Source organism: Schistosoma haematobium, chromosome 1, assembly GCF_000699445.3.
Source record: "Schistosoma haematobium chromosome 1, whole genome shotgun sequence".
NCBI classification, from domain to species: Eukaryota; Metazoa; Platyhelminthes; class Trematoda; order Strigeidida; family Schistosomatidae; genus Schistosoma; species Schistosoma haematobium.
The window spans coordinates 78,061,085-78,088,633 of NC_067196.1; the positions used below are offsets into that span (position 1 = coordinate 78,061,085).

General features: G+C 34.8%; 1 protein-coding gene across 1 annotated transcript in view; it reads left to right on the top strand.

The window, feature by feature from the left end:
* The window catches only part of ZCCHC11 (Terminal uridylyltransferase 4), a 70,277-nt gene that overhangs the window by 27,985 nt on the left and 14,743 nt on the right, over positions 1-27,549 (top strand). Inside the window, exons 10-23 of the mRNA XM_051209746.1 lie at positions 212-376; positions 1,856-2,175; positions 3,028-3,256; positions 4,505-4,716; positions 5,666-5,752; positions 6,110-6,544; positions 9,385-9,683; positions 10,999-11,397; positions 13,261-13,440; positions 17,511-17,660; positions 19,332-19,421; positions 20,076-20,183; positions 20,349-20,426; positions 25,078-25,249. Of these exons, the coding sequence (XP_051075205.1) occupies positions 212-376; positions 1,856-2,175; positions 3,028-3,256; positions 4,505-4,716; positions 5,666-5,752; positions 6,110-6,544; positions 9,385-9,567 (1,631 nt within the window). The 3' untranslated portion in view covers positions 9,568-9,683; positions 10,999-11,397; positions 13,261-13,440; ... (3 more) ...; positions 20,349-20,426; positions 25,078-25,249. The remainder of the gene's footprint in view (positions 1-211; positions 377-1,855; positions 2,176-3,027; positions 3,257-4,504; positions 4,717-5,665; positions 5,753-6,109; positions 6,545-9,384; positions 9,684-10,998; positions 11,398-13,260; positions 13,441-17,510; positions 17,661-19,331; positions 19,422-20,075; positions 20,184-20,348; positions 20,427-25,077; positions 25,250-27,549) is intronic.

A 27,549-nucleotide genomic window follows, 5' to 3' on the forward strand; every position in this document is an offset into this window, starting at 1 on the left:
AAATATTTCAGTGTGTGAAGTCTAAACAGTAGTAGATTTGTAATTCCTGAAGACGACTTCACATTCTACTCACATATTTCAAATAGTGACATTATCTATGGTAATGAAGTGTATAATAATTCTTGTTATAATCAATGTAAATCCTGATAACAATACAATCATTCTTTTCGATATTGGTTAAATTCAAAATATTTCATTTTCCATTCCACAGATTCATCTTCGTCTAACAATTTACCATGTTTAGCTGATTTATGGCTTGGTTTCCTCAGATTTTATTTATTTGATTTTAAAACTTCTTCTTGTACGATTAATATTGTGGAACCTGAACCAGTGTCATGTTTTAATGCTTCTGAAAAGCGTTGTTTTACAGTTACCGGTAAATTAAAATATATATTTAATCGAATTTATTTTCATCAATCCTAAATTATTTTCGAAAAGTGAAAAGTGATGTCTATTAAAAAAAAGATACTTTTAATAACAATTATTGTCATCATCCTGATTGATTATATCACTTAGATATTAATAGCCTGTATCTACATACTAATTGTGACTTTTTCTCGCTCATGCGATCTGTTGAAGTCTTTACTAAAGGTTTTATCTGTTCGCATTGAAAATTACACAGTAATGTACAACAGAGAAGTTCGTTCCGTTCTGCTTTATGGCTATAAAATGTACCCATTAAGAATGGAGAATATTTGTGGGTTACTAATGTTTGATTTAAGATGCCTTTATAGCATTTCTCGTGTATTCTGGGAGCATCGAGTGATAAACGTTGAGGCCATACTCAGGGTACTGGTAAAGATGGTAAACTGATTAATGATGTGTCACATTTATTTATTTATTCATTAAGATGAACACATAAATATTGGTACAAAGGGACACCAAATACATATGCGCCACACAATAACAATGAGGTTATGAAGAACTGAAATTATTGTATGAGAGTGAGATAATAATAATAGTAATAATAATAATGAAAGAAACAGTTAAAGAAGTTACGTTCACTTTTATGAAGAAAGCTACAGTAGGATCGTCACTGGCTTCTATTCTGAACCATGTCTGGTAACGTCTCATGCCACTGTGTTGCACCATCTCTAGAACCCCAATCAGGGAGTCGTGAAGGACCAACAGAAACCAGTCCTGTACAGCTTTCCTTCATACCACTTCTCCACTTCTTCCAACCGTTCCCAGAGTCGGTAAATAGTGCAAGACATGGAGTCCGCTGGGATGACATTCGTTAAGAAAGTATTGATGATTAGAAAGTACCGGAGAGCTGTTCAGTTTTAGTATAGGACTCCGCAGCAGTGTGATTACACTGTTCCATCGAAGATAAGGCTCAGGACTGTCAGCATTCACGATGAGAGCATAGCATTTAGTCTACTGAACCAGCATTCAATTGCGTACATCTTTAACTGCAATTGAATTACTATGTTGTACAACCATGTTTTATCGCCGTCATATATTTATCAATGGTTGTTTCGATGGGAAGTGGGTAAAGCACAACCCGAAATTGCGAATTCGTACGCGTTTATAGTCATATCTTTTGGTATACATCTAGTTACAATATCATACACTCGCTGATTTCACTAAGTTTAACGGTGCTTTGGAGGGATTCATAAGTTAACTTCTGTACCTTTTCTTTGTTGTTCATCTTCTGAAGTATAGCCTTGAGTAATAGTTCTGTTAAATTTATCATGGTAATCCATCAGAATAATTTAATGTTTGTGCTTCTTTTCTTAAGTATTCTGTATTTGGTTATATTCAAAATTTATTCGTACATACAACTTACTCATTTTTTGATTGTTTTAATTCATTTGTCCAATGCCTCTAACATTTTTACGGCTTGTTTTTTTAGATCCTTTTAACCCTAAACATAATCTCTGTAGGAATTTAACTCAAGTCAGTCGAGATTATATCAATTCACAGTTATTAGCGGCCTACGGTTATTTCGGTGTGCCACGATTGGCCACTAATGGTCGACATTTGTTCACGCACATTTCTGTTGTTGAAAAATCCCCTGATGAGCCAAAAGATGTTTGTGACAAGTTGGATCAGAATACTAGTAGTAGTATCAGTCAAACAACCATGTCTAATGATAAAATGACAGCATCTGCAGGTATTCATTTAACACCTATCATTGATGATTCTGACAATTTTGAATCAAATTTGAATAAAGTAGGTCAGAACATATCCTAGTTTCTTTTTCGTCATTTTATGTAACAGTTATGTTTATCGCAGAAACTCTGATCGTTTAATGTTTGTTGTTTCGTAATAAATATTTCAGCTACTTACTTTTGCTTCTTAAATTTAGCGAAAATGAGTCTCTATGATTATTACTGATCCTAATTGTTTATTTAATTGTCTATCTTTTTACTTGCAATAGTATAATTAAATGTATTGGCTTACAATCCAGTTAGTAGAGAGAATACCTATAATGTCGTTCTCTCGTGATTTAAATCATTCAAAAGATATAGACTTTTTGTATGGGGCTCTTTTACTTTCGGAACTTGTCATCTGGATACATAGATTAGCATTTATCGAAATCTATTGTTCTAGCTTATTTACATTCACACTGAACACTAAACGATGAGTTACTTGTCTCAATTTGGATATACATTTTGTTTTTTTCATTTATCTGTACTGTTTTTAGACTCTGCATTTCTGGGTTAACTTTTGAGACCACTAAGTTGCGTGTTCCAACTCAGCTCCACCTACTTCGGTTTTTGCAAGCAGGGTAGTATCATTAACCAAGTTTACTAATTTGTACTTGGTATATGAGTTGAGTTGTATTCTGTTTTAAAGTTCGTTAGTTCAAAATAATGTATGTGTTCCGGTTATTATAAAATCGATATCCATTCTCCAGCGAAAGTGAACAGAATAGGTACAATTATCAAACTTATATAGTGTCAGCTTCATTATTATTTTTCTATATTTTTATTCCGATGGAACAGCTTGCTGATGCCTAGAACGCTTATAAAACTTTCTTTTTTGCTATAGTCAGAGATATTTTGTGCTTAACATTTCTAGGTAACAAATTTAATTACAGAGAAATTTCAATTACTTTCAAACGGCGCCACTATCAAACATTCTGTCCTACCATCAACTGGGGAAGACATATTAGAGAGTTCATCAACTATTGACCACACAGCATTGGATAATTCAATGGCTGAACAGAAAGCTCTTCCATTTTCAGAAATGTTTTCATCTATTCTTACATATGTCATGGATGAATTATTTGAGTCAAACATTGTACCCGGTTTGTTTTTGCTGTTTTTTGTATTGCTGCTTCATATTTATGCTCAACTAGTTGCTTTGTACATTCATCGGAAAACGTAGACTAACTTCGTTAATTATTTGTTTATGTAAAAATACAAGCTTAGGTTTGTCATTCGTCCATTATCGGTCTCCTGTTTTTATCGAAAGATACATCGATACAATTTAGAAAGAAACGCCATGGGACATTTAAGTTTAATAGAGCTTTCTAATGACACTCGAGCATATTACATAATATACAGTTCACATAACTGTTTTACACCATACTGCATTCTTCGTAAATTTTAATTGGCAGAAAATTGAGATAAGTTATTATTCGTTAGCGGAATCATATAAAGATACCTTTAAAATAATACGATTTCTATTTTTTGTATGAAAGCTTCGCGCTCACTTTTGGCACATACATAGTCTAACCCAAGAACACTGACATTTTTCAATACATTGGTATGCGAATATTCAAGCAAACAATACTAAATGAATTCATTTCTACCTGATTTTAGTTGTTGATAAATCCTATAGACCAATCTGCCGATTCACGTATTATCGATTCAAGAATTCACTGTAACTCATTAACCGGGCACCTATTCATACACCTGACTTTTAACCACTTTTTCAGGATGTGAAAAAGCCAATGATGAAGATGATCGAGCAATACTGTGGATTAACACTGTTGGATACCGGCCCTGTAGTCTGGAAATTAGGCGTTCGTGCATAAGATCGAAGGCCCCTGGTCCGATTTCCGTGCATGAAAACTGCTGAAGAGTCCCATATTGGGGAGAAAAAACCACCCAGTACTTCCAGGTTTTCAATGGTGGTCTGACACTAATCGGTTCATGATTTCAATGAAACTCAACAATCTGCACAACTCTATGCCTACAAAACAATAATATCATTCATTTGTCAAATATATATATACCATCCAGTTGCGCGATCTAAAATGAACGGGAGTATGTCCAAGGCTGGAATAGAGTGACTGGAAGTCAAACAGTTTTACCACTAAGTTAATACCCTAAGATCTAGTCATATGGATAGGTTACCCTAACTGTTCTGAATGAAAATAAGTTTAAACCTTAAACGTGGTTTCACTTCAGTGGCGAAAATGACAACTTTAGCTTCATATCTTGATAATGTTAAGATAATAAAGCTTGTTACTTATTTTTAGTCATTTTGATCATCCTAATTTTGATACATACCTCAGCTTGGTCTCATGTTTTTCTTATTATTTTTAAAGATCTTGTCAGTGGATGCTTGAAAATGTCAGAAAAGAGATTTTTCGTTCCCATATCGTCTTCATTTAAGCTTAGTTTGAATGATTTTATCCAGATTACACGAAATTTCGCTTATGACTACTGGCTATCTTTTTTCAACACATATGTTAGTAAAGGAAAGTTTTCAGCATCAAAAAGAATCATCACAAAAACCACTTTGTCGTTATTTTGTAAAGTATGTATTTTTATTGATGTGAATTGCAACGTAGTCGTTATGTCTGTTGCTAAATTTTATTGGTGTACATCGATTTATATATAAATATTTATAATTTTATGATTTGGTTTGTATTACTGAGTTGCGAAACTGATTTGCAGTCATCTCTACCGCACTGAGTCTTGTAATCAATTTTTTCCAAGTTATTTGTTAGTCACCGACTAAGACTATCATTTTTACAAGTGCACTTCATTTCAAACAGTTATATTGATATTATTCTGATTCATCAGGAGTGGGTGATTAAAAAGTTCTAGTTCAGTCAGGTACTGTTTTTTCGAAAATATTTTATTTTAAGAAGTCTATTTACTTGGAAAAAAAATCTAACTTCACTGTGTATATATCGTTTTTAAAACCAAGTTTCCTCAACCCTTCGTACATATTAGTTAATTTTGCAGCATTATCGGACATATAGCCTCACAGAATGATTGTCTGCATTTGCTAGTACTAAGTGGTATCAGGTCATGGTGATAGGTCTCATCGCAACGTATAGTTTAAAAGAAAGTATGCCAAATTCTGTGATCACCATTTATTTTGAATATCGATATATACTGTTATCAATTTACTTACATGTGATAATCGTACAAATGATAGATATGTCACTTGTAACATATAGAGAAAGAGAATGTCTTTTTACCTAGTAGATCTTATGATGACTTATTTAAAACACTTAATTCCTATCAATTGTGTCCCGGGTTTTCATCCCATTCTACCTAGTCATGTTTGATCACTCAAATGCCATATCACTATCCCGAATTTGAGTTCTCTAACTTGTACGTGGTTGCCGATTAGCATTATATTAGTTGCTTTTGTTACTGTGGAAATTTATTTTCAACCTTTTCAGTATCATTATATGAACGTTCACTGCCCGTCTAACTGTCTCTTTCATTTTTGATTTTTTTCTTTATTTTAGAGTGTTAAATTATGGTTAGATCGTTTAAAACTACAAAATGTTGTTGATGATGATATTTCAATTGACTCACCTTGTGGTCAATCACAAGTAACCTTTTGTTTATATATTGTTTATATTCTGTTTTATTAAAAGAAAACAACTGGTGACTATAATTTCCGGTCACCCGACATGCTACACTGGTTAGGACAGGAATAGGTTTACGTCTACGAAGTAGTTATAACCTGTTGTTGGTAAACTAGGGTGTCGTAAGTATGACACTAGTTTAATTATTTTAAGTAGACATTCGAGCATAAGATACAAATGCAATTTTATGATTATAAGTCCTGAAGATACATTGAGGATGACCTCCTACAACTCTATTTTAAACTCATTGTATTGAAGTTTTAAACCGCTTATCTTATTCATTTCAAATTGCCTTATATTTTTCTATCCGAAAACTTACAGAAAATGAATTGTTCAAATGAAAATATATTTGACGATCAATATAATCATCAAATGTCTCCTATAGAAATGAATCAAGATTCTAGTTTGCTAAGTAAAAATATTGAAGATGATTATTCAGAGTCTATAGTTAGACAAAGTACAAATAATTTTCTTGACGTTGACGAATATTCGAATCTTGAAGAAGTCAATCATTTACAGGAAGTCGATAATCCATATGATATATGTATGACTGTTTCAGATGATTCCTTTTTGGATTGTAATTTAGAAAATGATTTTAATGACGGTGAAATATATGAACACTTAGAGTGTACTCTTGATGTAGATTATAATGATGATATAATCGATCCAATCAGTACATCTTCATCTTTTGTTGACAAAAATTCTGAACTTTTAGAAACTTTGACGTCTCAAGGATGTAATCAAAACAGAATCAAAGTAAGCTTTGTTTATGTACAAAAATGTTTCATGGTTTTACTGCGATTGTGTATATTTTATCAAATACATTTTCGTAGTATGTAATATTGATGTTCAGAATGCGTATTTCATTTTATTTGAGATTTTTAGGTTGTTTGTACCTAAATCCGTGTTGTTGACTCCAGTGAGACTCGAGGTTAGTATTTATCACTACAAACTTCAGAGCGTTGTGCATCAACCTAATAATTCATGACTGTCATATTCTTACAACAGAAATAATAATACTGGTAAATATGGTTCATTAGTTGATTCGACTGAAGATTTAACGCAACATTTAAGCGTATGTATTACCTAATACCCACTTCTATCATCTGGTGGACTACTTATTCAGTTCTTTATTGTGCTACGCTTATCTGGTTCTTGAGAACATCATACTCGGATAAACCAAACTTGTGTTTGACCTGAACTTCGAGATGTCGATTAAATATTCTTTACGTCTTAGAACGTATAGATGTATTACCGACATTCAAACGCGGCTTTATTTCTTGATGTTAAGGCATCATTCGACTCTGTTGACTGACATAATTTGTATCATTGTTTCTCTCTAAACAATGTATCAATGAAGTATGTAAACTTTGTGAAGGTATTATAACTTGTGGGCTTTGTGCCCCTATCAATGTATAACGTAGTGATACCGCCAATTAGAGAACAGTGAATTATCAACTGGACCAATGACGCATAAAACCCGTACGAGCAGTCTAGAGTCTTTATTGGTCCTGCTTCCTGCCTGCTAAGTCCAAAACATCAATCTCAGCCTCTGCGATATGAATTATGTATTTCAAACATACTGATTTTATATACAAACCAAACAGACCATATCGTACCATAAAACAGAAAATAATATTCGAACAAGATCTAGCCAAAAGTGGCTGTGAATGTGAGAGATAGCAATTGATTGACTGGGCATAACTCAAGAATGGTAAATCTTATAATAATATTTCATCGGTCAAAATAAAGCTTATAAGAAGAGGAACACGAATATGAGTAGTTTAGTTACTTAACAATTATACAATAAAAATACATGCATCGTATTGGTCTAGAAATCGATCCCAACATTTACCATTCATAATTCTCATCAGGGTATAACAGAAGGGTCTCTATTTAAAAATTATTGATCTGTTCACAGCTCACGGGGAACGGTTAAATGATGTTCGTCAGCGTTGGCCACCATCCCCTTTTTATTTGATGTTTTTATAAGCTTCCTCTTATAGATCACGATTTTTCGTCTAACTTTTCGTGGATTTTTTTTCGCGGAAACTCACTAATTGACATGGCGTATGTATATGATGAAGCTAGTTACGTGATACGTTCTTCTGAACATTTTGATAATTCAAGCATGTTTGCGATGTGTTTCTACTCATCTAAGTGAAAATACTACTTCAGGATCGGTTAACATTTTTACCTAGAATTATCATAAATTGTAATGTATTTGAGCGTGTTTGCTATTTAACTTAATAGTTTCATTAGTCTTAGTGAGTTGGTGTCTTATGGAACCGTTGCAAATATTTAAAAGGCTCTCTTTCACTTGTGGAGTAGGCCAAATGTCTGGTGTACTGAATATTATCACTCTCTCGTTTTCTTAAGGGTGCGGAACAGGGCATATGTCAGCAGAAGTATAGAGTACTAGCTTTTTATCATTAATGTCTTCTGCGCATCGCTCAGGTACCATGTAACAGCTGAGTGAACAATATTGAGTCTAGGTACAAGGTGCTAGGTAAATATGTCAAACCTTTCGATGAGGTCGTAAATTTTCGTCTACTAAGGTGTTTGATGTCATAGTTAATTGTTTTTAATCAAGATGATTTCAAATGTCTGCACAGTTGTGGCTATTAAGTCACATTGAGATGGTTTAAGTTGGTTACCTTCTTTCTAATTATTTATAGATTTTTAATTTAATTTCACTTAGGTCATTTACACTGTACAGGTTAGTGTACTCGGATCATGGACGTATTTTTTCTGTGAAGGTTAGTGAAGTCACTTAGTTGCTCAAACTGGAGTAGTTTAAGCAGAATTTAAACCTACAACATCCAGGTTGAAAGCCCTTTTGTCACCGCTGACAATAAAGTATCTATTTTGTGTTCAGATTGCTCCAATCTTTTCTTTTTTAAATCATTATCTTCTTGTACAAACAAGCTTATTTTTTTAACAAAGATTGATGGTCATAAATACTGAAAATAAACTTTGAATTGAGTCAAAATCTTTTTTAATCTTTCGTACTGTATGTAGAGCTACGTTTCCTGACGCGGTTAGATAAAAATTCTTAAACAAGCATTGCATTCATTTGTTAAACAATTGGATTTTGATGTTACTCGTGTGACAGTTCAGTTATTTGAATTAGTTTGTTAAAGTGTAGGTAATTTATTTGTTTACAAAACATTTGCAAACTGAATCACATAACACTAATGGATACTGCTTCTTAAATCTATTAAATCTCAAACATATCACTATTATGCATCTCTGTCTGTTTCGTAATTTTCAGGATTATTCTGTTGAAAAGTTTGTAAATTAAAATGTACACTTTCTGTACAGTGTTTCATGTTACCCATCCTCTTCTAATCTTTTTAAAAAATCCAACTACTTGTCTTGAGATTGTGTATTAAAATGATTTCATGAACTATTGTTGAAATTACATTGATGGTAAAGTGTTCGAATGTAAACTGATAATATATATATATATATATATATATATATATATATATATATACATTCTATAGAAATCTTCCTTACGACCTTTAACATATATATATGCTTCAAGTTTTATGATCATTGATTTTGTTTATCAATTTTCCTTTATTTTCTAGTCGTCTAACACTAACAATTTAACATCAAATGATTCACATCAAGTCAACCATTTGTCATCCATAAGTTGTCCATCAAATGAATTAGTTACTGCTTCAAATGAACTAACTAGACGTGACAATAAATTAACTAAAAAAGCACGTAAATTTGAGAAAAACAACAAGGTCATTCTAACAATATGTTGAATTCAAATAATAATACAACTGCATCGAAATTCAGTCCTACCAAAGCTAAGAAAAAAAAAGCAGCTAAAAAGCTCGAATGGGGAGATGTGATTTCGTCACGTTCTGCAGTCGCTCCTGTAAGTTTATTTGTTTATAGATATGTATTGGTTCAGTTATTAATCTTGACTAAAACAACTTAGTTTATGTATAACATTCCTAATTTATTTTAGAAGTTTTTACATTTTCATTTATCTCTGGTTGGCGTTTTTAGCGAGGTCCTTTTTATGGAATGTAGTTGCTGGGCTTTCGCCTAAACCACATTTACCCGGGGTTTGGACCAATGGTAACTGTAGAAGGACTCTAGGTGTCTTTTAATATCTTGTATTTGGATAAGTATTTCATGTATCTAGACAGCTGCTGAAGAAGTTGTGAAAATAAGTTTTAGGTTGCATTAAATAGCTATTTTTATTATTATTATTATTATTATTATTATTATTATTATTATTATTATTATTATTATTAACCTCTTTGAAGCTACGAAATAGTCAATTTCATCTTTTTAAATGATCTGATTCACATGTACATGTTTTACAATTTTCAGTTTTCATTAGCTTGTTACAGAACCTCATGGTTTTTTTTCAGTTTCATAAACCATCTACTGGTTGCGAAATAAAAGTAAAGGACTCAATGTTATTCTAGATAAAAAGATTTTTTTCATGTTCACGGTTTTACTCCCTATTCACTGTTCTCTCAGCTTCTTTTTACTTATGATAATTAGTTTTCAACAATACTTTTTATCTACTCTCAAACAGTGCTCTAGAGCATGATTATATAAGTTAAAGAGCGAATTTTATACCGTCATAATCAATTCATAGAGTGCTAATCGATGGACGAAAGCAATTATTCGATGTGGCCAAGTAATAGCTGGTTATGAGAACTGATTTTTACAATATACCACCGAATTATTAGGAATGGTGGACTATACCACTAGTTAGACAAATAGATTTTTTCCGTAATAAATCAGATGCTTACATACAGAATATTGGCACAAAATAAATGTGATGAAATGTTGTAGGGAACTGAGGGGAATTAGTTTCGAGGCCACACTCACTCTGTGGGGCGGTTGAGGGTATTCAATTTTCAGCCACTAGGTCCCCAGTTCGAGCCCTCCTCGCCTACTTTTGTTTCAGCAATCAGGTAGTATCATTAGCCCTCACAGATAGAGATGTTGGCCATATCTAACTACGTGCAGAATGAGCTAAATTTATCATCCAATCAATTAAGACCTGATTGTTAGACCTAATTGTTGTGGATCGCATCAAAGGAGTTTCTGTGTGATGTGAATTCATCATTGAAAAAACTAGATTCATTTATTTATGAATATAAGTAGTTTTCTCGTGAATTATTCATTCCTATTGACCCTTTGCATATTTTTACTTTTTTTCTTTTTAGCCTATTGATGATGATCGTCCAGATTATTATAATTCTAAGCTTCTAGAGAATCTACAACCGGACGATTTTGATTTTAAATTTGTCTCAAATATGAACTTATCCTCTAATCGTCGACATAATCAATCATCTGTTTTAGGTTTAGCTTCACGAAATCAACCATCCACATTATTAGCTCATTTCAATGCACCTCAACCTCAATGTCAAGCTTGTAACTTAACTGGTCATCGACAATCACAGTGTGAAACTACCAGTGATAAATCCGTATCATTTTTAGCATGGCATAAATTATTGAATAAAACGCCTTGGCCACCGATCGCTGAACAAATTAAAAATTTAACTTATTGCCTAAATTGTTTAGAAGAACATCATGAAACTTATAATAAAGTTAATGCACGTCAAGTATGTTATTTACCTGGATGTTATCACTGTTGTTGTTTTCCCCCCAATCTATCTCGGTTTTTCTTTCTGTTTTCTAAATTCAATGTTGTATTATCTATCAGTCTAGTTTTTTTTAAAGCGTTAGTTACTTTAAATTTAATACTGACCAGCTAAGGTTAGGTGCAAATGCCCTGGTATGGCCGAGAGTGGGGTGGACCCACCCTCCCTCTCGAAATGCTCTCACACGGCCACGCATATACAGCCTCTGCCAGAGAAGTCCTACTCACTGCCTTCTCGTGGCGGGGGTGTTGTTTACGAAAATGAGAGGACGAAAACCGAATGTCCAGCGCTTTAACCGAATCCCAAAACAGTGGTGCACATGGGCTCCAGTATCCTGCGGGAACAAATGGCGTATGAGCCAATCGTTGGTCACCGGCTACCATGGGACTGCATCTCCTCACGATGCTCCTCTGCCTTGTGGGTTAGACCTTTAGGTCAAAGGCTCGGGGAGTGGCCCCCTAAGAAAACCACCTGCTTCGGTCTGGGTACCCGGACAGTATCACAGCCCACACACAAATATAATGAAAGTAATGTGTGGCGCATATATATTTGCTGCCCTCTTGTACCAATATTTATGTGTTCAAATAAATAGGTGCAAGTGTTATATATACAGGTTGGATTTCCCATACATTACGTCCGAAAACGTCGGGTAATGATATGAGGTGGAATTGCTAGAAAATAATAGTAATATAGTAAGAAGCAAATGAAACAATTAAAACAAAAGAATGAATAAGTTTAGGGTCGTGGAAACTGTTGAGTTTTATTGAGATTCTTATAATTTGTGGCATTGTGCCCCTATCAATGTATAACGTAGTGATACCGCCAATTAGAGAACAGTGAATTATCAACTGGACCAATGACGCATAAAACCCGTACGAGCAGTCTAGAGTCTTTATTGGTCCTGCTTCCTGCCTGCTAAGTCCAAAACATCAATCTCAGCCTCTGCGATATGAATTATGTATTTCAAACATACTGATTTTATATACAAACCAAACAGACCATATCGTACCATAAAACAGAAAATAATATTCGAACAAGATCTAGCCAAAAGTGGCTGTGAATGTGAGAGATAGCAATTGATTGACTGGGCATAACTCAAGAATGGTAAATCTTATAATAATATTTCATCGGTCAAAATAAAGCTTATAAGAAGAGGAACACGAATATGAGTAGTTTAGTTACTTAACAATTATACAATAAAAATACATGCATCGTTTTGGTCTAGAAATCGATCCCAACATTTACTATTCATAATTCTCATCAGGGTATAACACACATCATAAACCGATGAATGTTAGACCACCATTGAAAACCTGAAAACACTAGTAGACCCTCTCATATTAAAACGAAAAGGCCTTCCAGTAATAGATGATTGACTTGATTTGAATCATTTGACCTTAAATTGTTAGTGTTAGACGACTAGAAAATAAAGGAAAATTGATAAACAAAATCAATGATCGTAAAACTTGAAGCATGCATACATATATATATATATATATATATATATATATATATATATATATATATATATATATATATCTGTTAAAGGTCGTAATGAAGATTACTATAGAATGTACATGTCATTTAGAAGAGAAATATATTATCAGTTTGCATTCGAAAACTTTACCATGATTGTGGATATTTTTAAAAATTTTGTATGACATATTGAAAGAAAGAATAGCTCACAAGTTAGAGTAACAATTAAAGACAATTAAAAACAGTTTAATTTGTACTTAATAACTTTTTCGGTTTTATTTGCAGTATTTTACTTTTGGTGATGTCATTTTCATGTTGTTTTTTTACAATTCTTATATCATTTCTTAGGAACTTGTTAAAAAAATTCATCAATGTTTCTCATATCGTTTCCCTTCTGTTCAACTTGAATTATTTGGTTCTTGCGCTAATGGTTTTGATCTACAGACAAGTGATTTAGATGTTTGTGTCTTTTTTCCTGTTGGATCAACAGAATGGAATTATTTAAAAGATAAAAATTCAACAAATATGGTAGATATTGTTTATTAATCAGAATGTTTATTTCATTCTTAGTCTAATTAACTAGTGTTTGTATTTATCCACTACTAAGATTTTAGGCCACAATGTTTATATGTGAGGTTTAGTGAAACCAATCGACTTTTTAATCTGTTGTAATGTTAACATGTTTCGAATTCGATACTTCATAATTGATAGTAATACATAAGTTAATTGTAAGTTTAGAAGGGAAGGTATTCTACTTTAATGATAACTGTTTTTTTTCTATCTTTTGTATGATGTCTTTTTCTTAAAACGTATTTTAAGAGACATTGAAAATTCTTACAGCTGATGTTAGACGTTGAATTATTGCAACATCATTCATAATATCATAGTTTCAAGTTTATTTCACCTAATTTAACTTAAATGACCGAGTAGTATTGTTATTCATTACGAAATCAATTAAATTTAAAATGTATTTACAAGTTTCATAAGTCTAGACTTGTAATCCATCCGTCCAAGTTACCATGCTTCATTAAAACAACAAGATCAACATCAAATTCATAGTAGTTACTTCAATGATATTAACATATAGAAATAAAGATTGTATGTAAGGATATGATACAGGGAAAAATAATTGGTATAAAGTATTTTAATCTCATGGTTTAAGGGAAATCTAAAAGTGTATACACCTACTCCATTGTGATCGATTCAAAATCAAGTCACCCTGAGTGTCCAGCCATTGTTTACGATAGTCACGCGAACTGCAACCAAGTAGTCTGCATCTACCAAGATGGCTAAGAACAGAAGTTAATGACTTGAAGGACTGATGATACGTTTTGGTTTGGTCACCACTAACTTTCTTGCAACGTCTCCAACACTAGTCAGCATTGCGTGGCGTGGTGATCGGTGTTGAGACATATGTAATACGTGGCCCAACCATCTCAGTTATTGAAGATTCACAACCTCATCAACTGATTGACCATCAGTCCCTAACACTTACGCCTGTTGTCTCACGTTGAGGACATAGTACATTTATCAAATGACTTTATTGCTCAAGTAAGTATATTGACTCAAACAGAAAGACATTGAGGTGAGTATTTTAGTATCCCGGCTCAACGAACAGATAATGGTGATCATCTGCTGCAACTGTGTTCAGGTAATCGCTTATTTTTTAGCAAACACTGATTTTAGACACAAGGACATCGATTAGTGACTCGAACCAAAGGCTCGCGAAAAACAAATGAATTCCTACTAAGTCTCGTGCACTGATAGATTCTCGTAAACTCATCTCATCAGGCTGCGAACACGATGAAGAGCGAAAACAAATCAGATCTAGGTTAAACAAAAGTCTGACGAACGACCATGAGTAGTGGTGGGCAACAAAATCAAAAGAGATGGAAAGGGCAGCGGCTGTAGATAACACCACATAGCTTTTCAGACTAGTAAAAGAAACTGGAATTAAGAAGTCAAGTGTAAGTGAGACGATCTCGGCAAAAGACGACACTTTTATCTGTTCTCAGTCCAGACGTTTAGAACGATGGGAGGAACACTTTAGAGAACAGTTTAGCTGGCATTCAGCTGCTCTACAAATACCCATCATTCTCAAACAGCCTGAATGGCACACTGAAGTGGGTCCTCCGACTCTAGTTGAAGTTCAGAAAGCTATAGCTAATCTGAAACGTGGAAGAGCAGCTGATCCAGATGGATCAGCCCCAGAAGTATTTAGGGATGGTGGTCTAGTTTTAGCGATTAGGTTGACTAATATTTTAGCTAAACTCTGGCAGTTGGACGTAATCCAATGTGACTGGTCGCAATCACTGATTGTCCCAACATATAAGAAGGGGTCAAAATCATCCTGTGATCACCATAGAGGAATTAGTTTGACTAACATAGCATCTAACATACTAACCTCAATAATTGTCGGATGTTTAACAAAGACTCGAGAACTTCAAACATGAGAAAATCGGGCTTCCGACAATGATGGTCTTTCTTGACTCAAAAGCAGCATTTGACTCCGTATACCGAGAGGTTCTGTGGCAGTGTCTGTCACTACAGGGTGTACCTCAGAAGTACATAAACCTTGTGAAGGCTCTTTACTCGAACACTACTAGTCGAGTCAGAGCTTCTGGCGAACTGTCATCTGATTTTCCGACCTCAAATGGTGTCCGTCAAGGCTGTCCACTTTCTCCATCTTTCTTTAACTCTATCAAAGGCCTACTGATGGAAATAACGATGTCGTCGACTGAAGTTTCGGGCATTGATCTCTTTTCATGAGGTCCACTTATCGACTTAGAATACGCAGACGATATCGTGTTGTTTGGTGAAAACGCTGATAAAATGCAGTGTTTTGGTAGCACTGAGCAACAAAGCCAGGATGGTAGGGATGTTTTTCTCCCCTTCTAAATAAGATAGTGGTTGGATGTAGTCAACAGGAAACTGTGAACCCGTGTTTCGTGCTACTTGGCACTTGTCAGCAAAGTATACCTGTAATCTTGAGGGAACTGGTGCTTTTTGACGGGTTCGATCCCGTGTCACTCAACTTCACAGTCAGAGACGTTACCACTAGGCTATCCGGGCCGCGACTGACCTACTGTAGGGCTGAGATGTAATCGAGTTTGATTGATCACTGGGTGGTGATCAATGTCATGTGTGTCAAGTCCTTCGTAGTGCAGATCAAAAGCTATTGACCCTAGGTTGAGTGACGTCTGTAGGTGCTGCCTCGATGTCCAGCGTATTGAATGGATCTGGCGTATTCAAGAGTTCCTCACAGTACTTTATGCACCTATTTCTCTGTTCTTGAATCTCGGTGATTGGTCTGCCTTCTTTATTCTTGACTAATCTCTCTAGTTTACTATATTTCTCTACTTATTTCTTCGTTCTGTCATATAGTTGTCTTATATTTCTTTCTGTTGCAGCTTTTTCCACTGTCAATTTTAGGTCTTCCACGTATTTCTAAATGTTAGCTCTAATGCTCCTTGTTACTTGCTTGTTTTCTTCAATATATTCAGCTTGTGCCTTGACGTTTTGTGTTCCTGTACGGCTTTTGTTAATTGCTGTCTTCTTTTTCTTCCTTTTTTGGATCTCGTCCAGTGTTTTCATAAGGATCCGTTCCTTATGATGATGCTTGTTGAGGTCCAGAACCTCTTGACACGTTGAAGTTCTAGCTTCTGGGATCTATTTCTAATTGTCCTTTGTAGTAGTTTGTTTTTCTTTGAGTAAATCTCGTAAGGGTCGGAATCTCTTGTTAATAGTTATCTTGAATTCGTTGAATTTGTTAGTATCTTGAAGGAAGGCTGTATTGAACCTTTGTAATGCTGTTTCCCCAATGTTCCAGTGCTCCTTGAGCTTCGGTTTCATCTTGATAGCCATCAGGTAGATGGTGATCTGAAGCTACATCAGCTCCTCTCCTACTTCTCATGTCTTCCTTCGACCTTCTAAGTTTATTAGTGATGCAAATGTGATCGATCTATCATTTGCTAATACCCTGCGTCTAACCTTACTATTAACTTACCCAGTGATCCCAGCAGATATGAGCGATATTCCTAAGACATCTGTGATCAAATACTAGTAGCTTACGAGTATCATCTATCCGTAATTACCACGTTTCATAGCTGAAAATTAGAACAGAACGAACTGCTGCTCAGTTATACTCGTCCCCTAATTGATAAATGAATATCTCGCCTTCGTCATAGTTGACGTCAGTTGACAAAAACCAAACGAGCTTTTTGAATCCATGCAGATAATTTAGGATTTATAACATGATCTATAAATATATCCTCTGAAAACAATTCGTTTTTTGTTGTTGATCTGTGTCATAGTTACTAGTTAATTTAAGAATATATAGTAGTTGGTTAAATGTTAACCTTCATTTTTTTAAAATTAACTCAGCATATTTATATAAAATAATCGAATGATACAAAATTTCAAATATTTTACTCATTATAATATTTTTTCACTAATTTTAAAATTAAACTAACCATTTTTCAATTGATTTTCCATTACTAATAAATCATTCTATCATGTTATGCTTCGTTTTACACATAATTGATTGATTTCTTTTTTGTTATTGACATCTGTTTCAATTTTTTTTTGTTTTGTTTTAGTTAATTCGAAAATTCAAAAAACAATTATCTTATTGTAGAAATCGATTAAATATTACTCATATTCAACCGATTCTCACAGCTCGTGTTCCAATATTGAAAGTGTCTTTTAGCAATTCATTTGAAGCAGACATAAGTTTTTCAAATTACCTGGTAATTATCTTTTAATGACGACTGTTGAACACTATTATTATTATTATTATTATTATTATTATTATTATTATTATTATTATTATTATTATTATTATTATTATTATTATTATACCAGTGTCTCTGTGTTATCTACTAACGATATCTGAAAGAATTATTCGACTTAAAATGGACATATTTAGTTATTTTGATCTTTTTGAACCAACTTTTTAAAGAGCGACTAATGAAACGAACACTCCTTATACGATGAAGATTAACAGTTTAGATTTATGGGAATTTGTCACTATGTGATCAGTCTTAACTTTAATAAGCATGTCTTACTATTTAGGACGTGTAGTCAAGTGTATATGAGATATTCCAGCCACCTCAAAACATATTTTAATGGACGTAGCTTTTTGATCCTGTCGATACCTATAGGTACTTTTATGTAGCAAATCCATCAGCCGTAAGTAGTAATACCATGGAAATATCTATATTTGAATAGGAGATCCGAGTTAACTTTTGCGCATTATTTATCTTAAACTTTTAATAAATGTGGTAACCGTTCCTTAGATATGGAACCTAAGCTGTTCTTTTTTTGAAATGGGTTATGTGTAGCACTTAGATTTATGAATTGGGAATAGAACATTATGATCAATGGCAATAAGTTCTTTTTCAGAATTTTCTTTGTACTGTCCGACTTTAGACAGTTTTCTCCTGAGGTTGATCAACATCAACTCCTTTTCTATTTTGAACTATTTCTTGAAAATTTCAACTTCATGGTCTAGGTCCAGACAGTATCACTCGTCGGTTTATTCACAGTACAACAAAAATGTATTCATCCTCAGTCCTCTTTGTCTTAGTTTGTTTCTGTATATTCATTTTCTTTTCGCAATCATTCTCACAGTTTGACATATCTTTTTAACTCTGCTTCCAACATTAAATTGACTTGTTGAATCGGTTGGGTAAACTGTATTCAAAACTATAGCATCGTAAAACATATTCATTTATAGTGTTTTTATGATATATGTGATCCAATGTGGCTACCCGATTATCTTTTTCTGTCTTATGCAATGAATCAGTTTAGTTCAATTTTCTATCTGTGAATTCAGCAGTTAGTTTTCGTGAGTTTATAAATGTAACGTTAGGTTGGATTAGGCTTTAGAGCGAAAAGCTGACTTTTTGACTAGATCTCATCACAGTCAACTTTGCGTTGTTCTGCCAAATGATTGCTAAGAAAGAAACAGTGGGACACTAAAATCTGTTCGTAGTTTCCTGTCATACACTTTTTGACTGCAGTTTATATGAAGTCGATAGTGAATTTCACTAAACACTTAACCTATAGATGTAATAAGTGGACTTCTTTGGACAAGTAGGAAGGATTAAATCCAACAAATAAACTTTTTGTCGTTACCTTCACAGTCCTGCGTCAACCCTTTTAATGCATCAATATAATTTATCGAATTTTTTTTCGTGAAATTCTTAGTGTTATGCCATAAAGCTTTGATCTATTTAATAAAAGATTAGAAACAATGTACAAGTACTGAGTTTGTGACTTTTAACTATTGTTCGGAAAATATTAGTCATTCTTGCTATTATAAAACTAAACAGCGAAACATTGTACTTGTCAGATTACGTAATTAATGCCATTTAGTTTTCTGTTTATTCTATATTTTCTTATCTAAACATTTGTAGGCTCTTTCAAATACACGAATGCTTGCATTTTACACCAAAGTTGAGCCAAAACTTCGTACTCTAGGAATTGCTTTAAAAACTGTCACAAAGGTAATACATTTTTATATTTTTCTAAATGTCGACCTGTTATTATACAACTGTTTGTTCCTATTACCATAGTTTAATTAAAGTATTTCACTTTACTACAATAAATAAATGCTTTTTCATGGTTAGAGTTTTCTCAGCAATGTTTGCTTTCTACAGAATGAAGTTGTTAACCTCTTACAAAAATCCTGCTTTTTATTCGGGTGTAGGACCGAAAGTAACCTTAGAAAGGCTCCAGGCAGAACTATCCTAGTATAATCGTGAAAGTGTATAACTTTCTAGGTTGTTAGCTGTTATTTAAAACAAAGTTTTTAGACTTTTCTATCTGTTTATTAAAAGTCGGCGATTGTTTTACGATAACAGTCATTTTCATAAGTATCATTACCGAGGTTTGACTTGATAATTTCGAATTAATTGAGCATTGGTTAAATTGTTATAAATAAATTAATATGTTTTCAGAAATACTCAGAAGGAAAACTACAATGCATTTAAATTTGTTTGTAATGAAATTTCCGACGTAATGTAAAATACTAATTTATTTACCCTTTTCTTATCTTTGATTGATTACTCTGTAGAATTTTTTTAATTAAATAATCTCAAAGTTAACTTTTGGGGATTGTTCACCAACCAATATTTCTTTTTTTTCTTGCTTTTTCATAGATAACAAAAATTGGGAGAGCAGCTGCCGGTGGTATTTCTTCTTATGCTTGGATCATTATGCTAATCCACTATCTTCAACAAATTGATCAACTCCCTGTTTTACAAGAAGTAAAAACAATAACCTGTATATATATCCCTTGATCAACTTTAAATCACTTTTAAAAGAATAATGTTTGATTTTCAAAAAAACTTGACATATTATTGAGTGTTCACAAAAGAAAATCTTCAGCTAGACTGTATTTTGTCTTCTTTCATTTTTCCTTCCTGATTTAGCTCTATGAAGGATCAACAAAACCAACTAATCTTGTCAACGGTTGGAATGTCTGGTATCAAAATGATTTATCCGTTATAGTAAGTATAACCAGTTCTTATTAATTATCAAGAACTTATTTATTTATTATTCAGGGTCCTGCCAGTCTTGTAGAAGTACTTTGCACTTCAAAGGTGCAAAGCACATAATATACCTACGGACACTGATTGCTAACGGATTAAGTGAGAATTGCATGGTTTGGGCATTATCGCACAGTAAGACAATATCATCCGCATACTTAAGGTCGAGAAGTCTTTCTCCAGGCAACAGATCCACACCGCCATTACCTACATCCATCAGAGCTGTTTCCAGAATATCATCGATGGCAAAGTTGAAGAGAAATGGCGAGATTGGGCAACCCTGCCTAACCCCACTGCTTGAATGGAACAGTGAAGAGAGGTGGTTGTATGCTCTCACTCTGCCTGAGGTGTTTGCACATAGGGCCTTTAGGATGTTAATAAACTTCTCAGGCACATTCTTCTTCAATAGACAATCCCATAGAACACTCCTATCCAACGAATCGAAGGCAGCCCTGATGTCAAGAAACACTACGATTGTTGGTCTGTGACAAGTGTGACGGTGTTCTAACATTTGACGGAGGGTGAACATATAATCAATACATCCTCGACCAGAGTGAAAGCTATTCTCCTCCTCATTAGTCAAACTTTCTTGAGTTGTGAACAACCTACGAAGTACGACAGAAGCCCATAGCTTGGATGCAATCGGAAGTAAGCTTATCTCCCGATAGTTGTTACAGGAACGACGTGAACCCTTTTTAGAGATAGAAACAACTATCGACCTATTCCATGATGTTGGAACACTCTCTAGCTCCCAGACCTTTGTAAACAACGTATTCATTTCCTTAACCAGAAAGTCACCACCATCTTTAAAAAGAGCCGGAGGTAAGTCATCTAGGCCTGGTGACTTGTAGCGCTTCAAGAATTGGAGTTCCTTGTGGACTTTCGCCTCATTAGGTGGATCAGTCGTCACTGGCCATGGAGGGCAGGACATTGTGACCGATGTTGTCGGAGCAGCAGGCCAGTTGAACTGCCTCTCGAAAAGTTTTGTTCATCGTCCAAGACGTCTGTTTGTTTCATTGATTGGCATCTCATCATCTTTACAGGTTGTTTCACTGACACTAGACTTCTTGCTGTCAGTGACCCGAATGAGTTGAAAAAGTTTCCGGCAGTTATCAGATGCAGCTGCTGTTTCCAGCTCATCGGCACGCTCCGATCACCAGGTTTCTCGGTCATTGCGCAAGCTTTTTTTCAACTTTTGTGGTTGCTTGTAGCATTCCAAAAACAGTGATGTTTAAAACTTTAACGGACTTTAGAAAGAGGGGATTCGAAAAATAGGTTTTAAAGCGGTTCATTCCTATAGCTGATATGATCTTCATGTTTTCCAGGTCATTGATGTTGTCGACGAGACTATATTAATCGTATTTCTTAACATCATATCGGAATTTTTATTTCGTTGATTGATACTTTTGTGAACATTATTTAGATATGTTGGAAATGGTAATGAAAGGCATTGAGGTTTATCTGCCAAGTGTTGTTTTGAGAGATTTAGGAAAAATTGTGTTAACTCATGCGGTAACGTCCAGTCGTTTACAAAGTAAACATTTACTTACTTTATTTTATTTCTAAACTAGCAAGTGTAACTTCTGTATCTCTAGTATAAAGCTGTTTAAGATAGGTTTCACATATTTAAATACATTGTATGCCGTGTTTAACAAAGTCTATTTAACTATATACACATTTCTTCTTCCCTTAATTAAGAAAGTATTGATGATTAGAAAGTACTGGAGAGCTGTTCCGTTTTATTATAGGACTCCGCAACAGTGTGATTACACTGTTCCATCGTTTGTGGTCGAACTCGAAGTCACCCGGAGTAGACCGACGGGTTTCAATGAGTTGTAAGGAACCCGAAGAAGCCCATTGCTTGCTGGCGGGATTTTTCGCGAAGCTGCAGGCAGTTGTACCAATGCTCACCTATACTTTTCAGTGGGATGGTAGCTAGCCTTGGACCTAGCTCGACCTGATAATTACTTACATCAATCTGTTTAGTACGATGAATTTGTTGACCACTGAAACGTAAAGTAAGATTGGCGCAAAGAAGGGCACAATCAGAGTCCAGTTAGGCACTCCAAAACGAAAGGCAGTCTTGTACACAACCACACCACATCAATGTTAGTCCAGGTTTGAGATGCAGAGAGAAGCCTGGTAACCCAACTTTGATGACTGTGCCGGTATTTAGTGCTAGGCAGAAATAGGTTTTACTCTCCGCAGAGTTGCAGTAGACGGTTACCGTTATACGACCTGCAACCAATCGGCTACCTTAACGACTCTCTTCTGTGCCTAGACATCCGACCTGAGTATTGAAGTCCCCGGCTGGTACTACAATGTCTGTCGAACTCACTTTCTGTGGAAGAACAGTTAACTAATTATAAAGCTCATCTTTGATCTCATCCCTGATGAAGTCTGTCGTAGCGTATGTGGAGATGCTGGAAAGACGTCGTTTCTCGTACCAATTTCTTCATATTTTGATGGAACTTTTTAATCAGGCAGCATATAACCAACTGTTGTTGGGGATCCAATCGATTAGTTCTGCCTCGTCTCTAAAGCTTGTGCGACAGCGTCTGCAAAACCAGCCGAAGATGCCACAGGGTCCTCGGATAAATGCACGTGAAACAAGATTTTTGAAGTGACAGATGGAGAACGAATCTCTATTACTTCACTAAAGTCTTGAATACAGGTCTCTGATAGATAACATACATCGATGTTATGACTTTCTAAAGATATAGTCAATCCTATCTGTTGTCCGATCTGTCTTAGTGTGCGAGCTTTAAAGGAGGACAGTTTGAATGGTGTACGTGGTTTCAGAAACAATGTTTCAGTATTCGTAGTTGATGATAGCATTCAAATTTCGACCATTCAGTGACTTGAGATCGTTTAGATGGGACAGGGTTATCACCATAGACGAGCTGCTGTATAAGTTGAAAAATAAGGATATGCATAGTGAGAATAGAAGAGAGTAGATAAGTGATGTATATCAAAGAAATAAAAATGAATATTGTCAAATGGATGTGAGTTTCGTGAATTTTAATTGGAGCAAGAACAGTATTTCTAGTAATTTCAGCTTATTTGTATGACGGCTGCGATACTGCTCGGGTGCCCAGACCGAAGAAGGTGGCTTTCTTTGAGGGGCATACTCGGAGCCTTTGATATAAAGGTCTAATTGACAAGGCAGTGGGGCAACGCAATGAGATGCAGTCTCATGGTAGCCGGTGACCCACGAATGGTTCATACGCCATTTGTTCCCGCAGGATACTGGAGCCCTTGTGCACCATTGGTTTGGAATCAGGGTTTTCCAAACTCCCCCCCTAGGTGGATCCTCCGTATCCGTATATATATTAATCAATTATCAGCCACATGGTCTAAATGAGATTAATTAAAATGAATAAATCCTTGTAATACTGATTTTTCGAAAAATGTTTTGACAGAATGCGACAGGAGATAAACTCCACATTGCCAAGTCATCTACGTGTATCATAGTCAGTAACTAAAGTTTTTTTTAAATAAATAATTTATTTGTGATATCCCAATGAGTAGAAAATCCAATTTTTATGCTCATTGGGATATTAAAAATACATTATTTATTTATGACAATCTACCTAATGCTCAATTTATTCGTGATTGTCAAGCTAAACCTTGGTAATGATACCTATAAAGTTGTTATTGTTTATTTGGTCACTCAGTTTCTGATAGTTTGGAATAATTTTTATCATGGAGTGAATTGGAGGTATGACTTTTTCTATGTTGTAATTTTTCTCCCATCATGAATGACTGAGCTACACATGACACTTTCGTAGCATAATGGAGTGGTATTTTCATTTTAGAAAACTTAAAATTTTTTGTGTAAGCCTGCAAAACAACAAATGATGAAAACCACTCTCCATTATGGTTGAAGATAATATAAACAATAATTATTGCTTCATTTTGGTTGGTCGCCAAGTGCACGGTCGGAATGGCGAATGAGAGTGGAGTTTATTCTCACCCCAACAAAATGATTCATTCCAAATACAGTTGATTTAATCAAGTATAAAAATTTCAGATGATACATTTACGCAAATTAAGTTTATGTAATCATTTATATACAGTGCCAGCTCTCATATTTTATTTTTATATCTATTGGCTTCAAATCCATCTAATTTTCATGCTTTAATCTAACTCATTTACCTAGTCAAACATTATGGACTGAGTTATTCTTTAAGCATGATGGTTTCCCTTTTCACCTGAACCACAAAATCGATGAAGCTAGATTTTAATCTATAAACTTATGCTCTAAGTTTAAGTTTACTTGTTTCAAATGAGTAAAAGTGTTTAATACTGGTTTACACTAGATAAAATTCGAATTATGTTGAAATATATCAAGTTGATAGAATTCCATGAGTAAACAGTTACTTAGTTTTAAAAACGATTTCTTTCGTTCCAGATCTCCTTATCGTTTATACCTATCATTAATTGGAACCTTACAACCTATTAAATTGAGCTAAATAACTTTGTATCACTAAACTTTCCACTAATTTCACATTATTCTATTTATCTTTTAAATTGTAACGAATTCGTGCTCTTATTATATGTACTAAAGTTTTCTTATTCCTCCCTATATGTATATGTTTATACGCATTAGAATCGTTTATGGAAACCAGCTAATCCATTCCAATCAGTCGGAGAAATGTGGTTGGGATTTCTACGTTATTATCTGTTCGAGTTCAATCGTGATAAATATGTTGTAACTATCAGACAAAAGAATTTGTTAATACGATTTGTGAAAATGTGGAGATCATTATTCGCTATTGAAGGTGAGTCGACCATATATATATATCACGATATTATTGGATAATTTTTAAAATCCTTAATCACAAAGCCTGAGTAGAAATTTCTATCCATCTTTAAGTGATCATTCGAAGCACTTCGAAAATTCACTACGTCTTTTATTGATGCTCACAGTATGAACACACACACCACTTGATCATCACTTTTCTTCGCCTATGTTTTCACTATAGGAATTTCCATCCAGAATAAATTATCTCTGTACTTTCAAGGTATTTCTTCTAGTGTTTCGATTTCAGATAGAAAATGATTGTGTATACACTCGAACATCGTACTGAATTTTTGTTTTTCGTTACATAGCATGAATATTTTGAGTATAGTTGAACGGTGTACATTAAATTACTTAACTATATTTCAAGATGGAGGTGAATAATTTGTAAGTTCGCGTGAATTCTTATATACTTTAGGTTATTAGTTACGTAACAGTGCCAAAATATCATACGTTTACACAATTGAAAAGACCAAGTAGTCTGCATCTACCAAGATGGCTAAGAACAGAAGTTAATGACTTGAAGAACTGATGTTACGTTTTGGTTTGGTCACCACTAACTTTCTTGCAACCGTCTTCAACACTAGTCAGCATTACGTGGCGTGGTGATCGGTGTTCAGACATACGTAACACGTGGCCCAACCATCTCAGTTATTGAAGATTCACAACCTCATCAACTAATTGACCATCATTCCCTAATAACCTCCGTCTAACCTTACTATTACTTACCCAGTGATCCCAGCAGATGCGAGCAATATTCCTAAGAGATCTGTGATCAAATCCTAGTAGCTTACGAGTATCTTCTATCGTTGATTGCCACGTTTCGCAGCCGTAAAGTAGAACAGAACGAACTACTGCTCAGTATACTCGTTCCCTAACTGATCGATGAATATTTCGCCTTCGTCATAGTTGACGTACGTTGGTAAAAGCCAAACGAGCTTTTCGAATCTGTGCTGAGATTTCTTCAAACAACAACCTATCAGGGCTGATCAGACTTCCAAGATAAGTGAAGTTGTCAGTGCGTTCAACTACTTCACTTTATATCCTTAGTTCAGATGTTGACGCAGACCACTCCTCGAGCAACAACTTGCACTTAGAGGGGGAGAAACGCATGTCATACATCTTGGCGTTGTTGCTCAGTGCTACCAAAACACTGCATTTTATCAGCGTTTTTTCACTAAACAGGACTATGACATCTGCATATTCTAAGTCGATAAGTGGACCTCATGAAAAGAGATCAATGCCCGAAACTTCAGTCGACGACATCGTTATTTCCATCAGTAGGCCTTTGATAGAGTTAAAGAAAGATGGAGAAAGTGGACAGCCTTGACGGACACCATTTGAGGTCGGAAAATCAGATGACAGTTCGCCAGAAGCTCTGACTCGACTAGTAGTGTTCGAGTAAAGAGCCTTTACAAGGTTTATGTACTTCTGAGGTACACCCTGTAGTGACAGACACTGCCACAGAACCTCTCGGTATACGGAGTCAAATGCTGCTTTTGAGTCAAGAAAGACCATCATTGTCGGAAGCCCGATTTTCTCATGTTTGAAGTTCTCGAGTCTTTGTTAAACATCCGACAATTATTGAGGTTAGTATGTTAGATGCTATGTTAGTCAAACTAATTCCTCTATGGTGATCACAGGATGATTTTGACCCCTTCTTATATGTTGGGACAATCAGTGATTGCGACCAGTCACATTGGATTACGTCCAACTGCCAGAGTTTAGCTAAAATATTAGTCAACCTAATCGCTAAAACTAGACCACCATCCCTAAATACTTCTGGGGCTGATCCATCTGGATCAGCTGCTCTTCCACGTTTCAGATTAGCTATAGCTTTCTGAACTTCAACTAGAGTCGGAGGACCCACTTCAGTGTGCCATTCAGGCTGTTTGAGAATGATGGGTATTTGTAGAGCAGCTGAATGCCAGCTAAACTGTTCTCTAAAGTGTTCCTCCCATCGTTCTAAACGTCTGGACTGAGAACAGATAAAAGTGTCGTCTTTTGCCGAGATCGTCTCACTTACACTTGACTTCTTAATTCCAGTTTCTTTTACTAGTCTGAAAAGCTATGTGGTGTTATCTACAGCCGCTGCCCTTTCCATCTCTTTTGATTTTGTTGCCCACCACTACTCATGGTCGTTCGTCAGACTTTTGTTTAACCTAGATCTGATTTGTTTTCGCTCTTCATCGTGTTCGCAGCCTGATGAGATGAGTTTACGAGAATCTATCAGTGCACGAGACTTAGTAGGAATTCATTTGTTTTTCGCGAGCCTTTGGT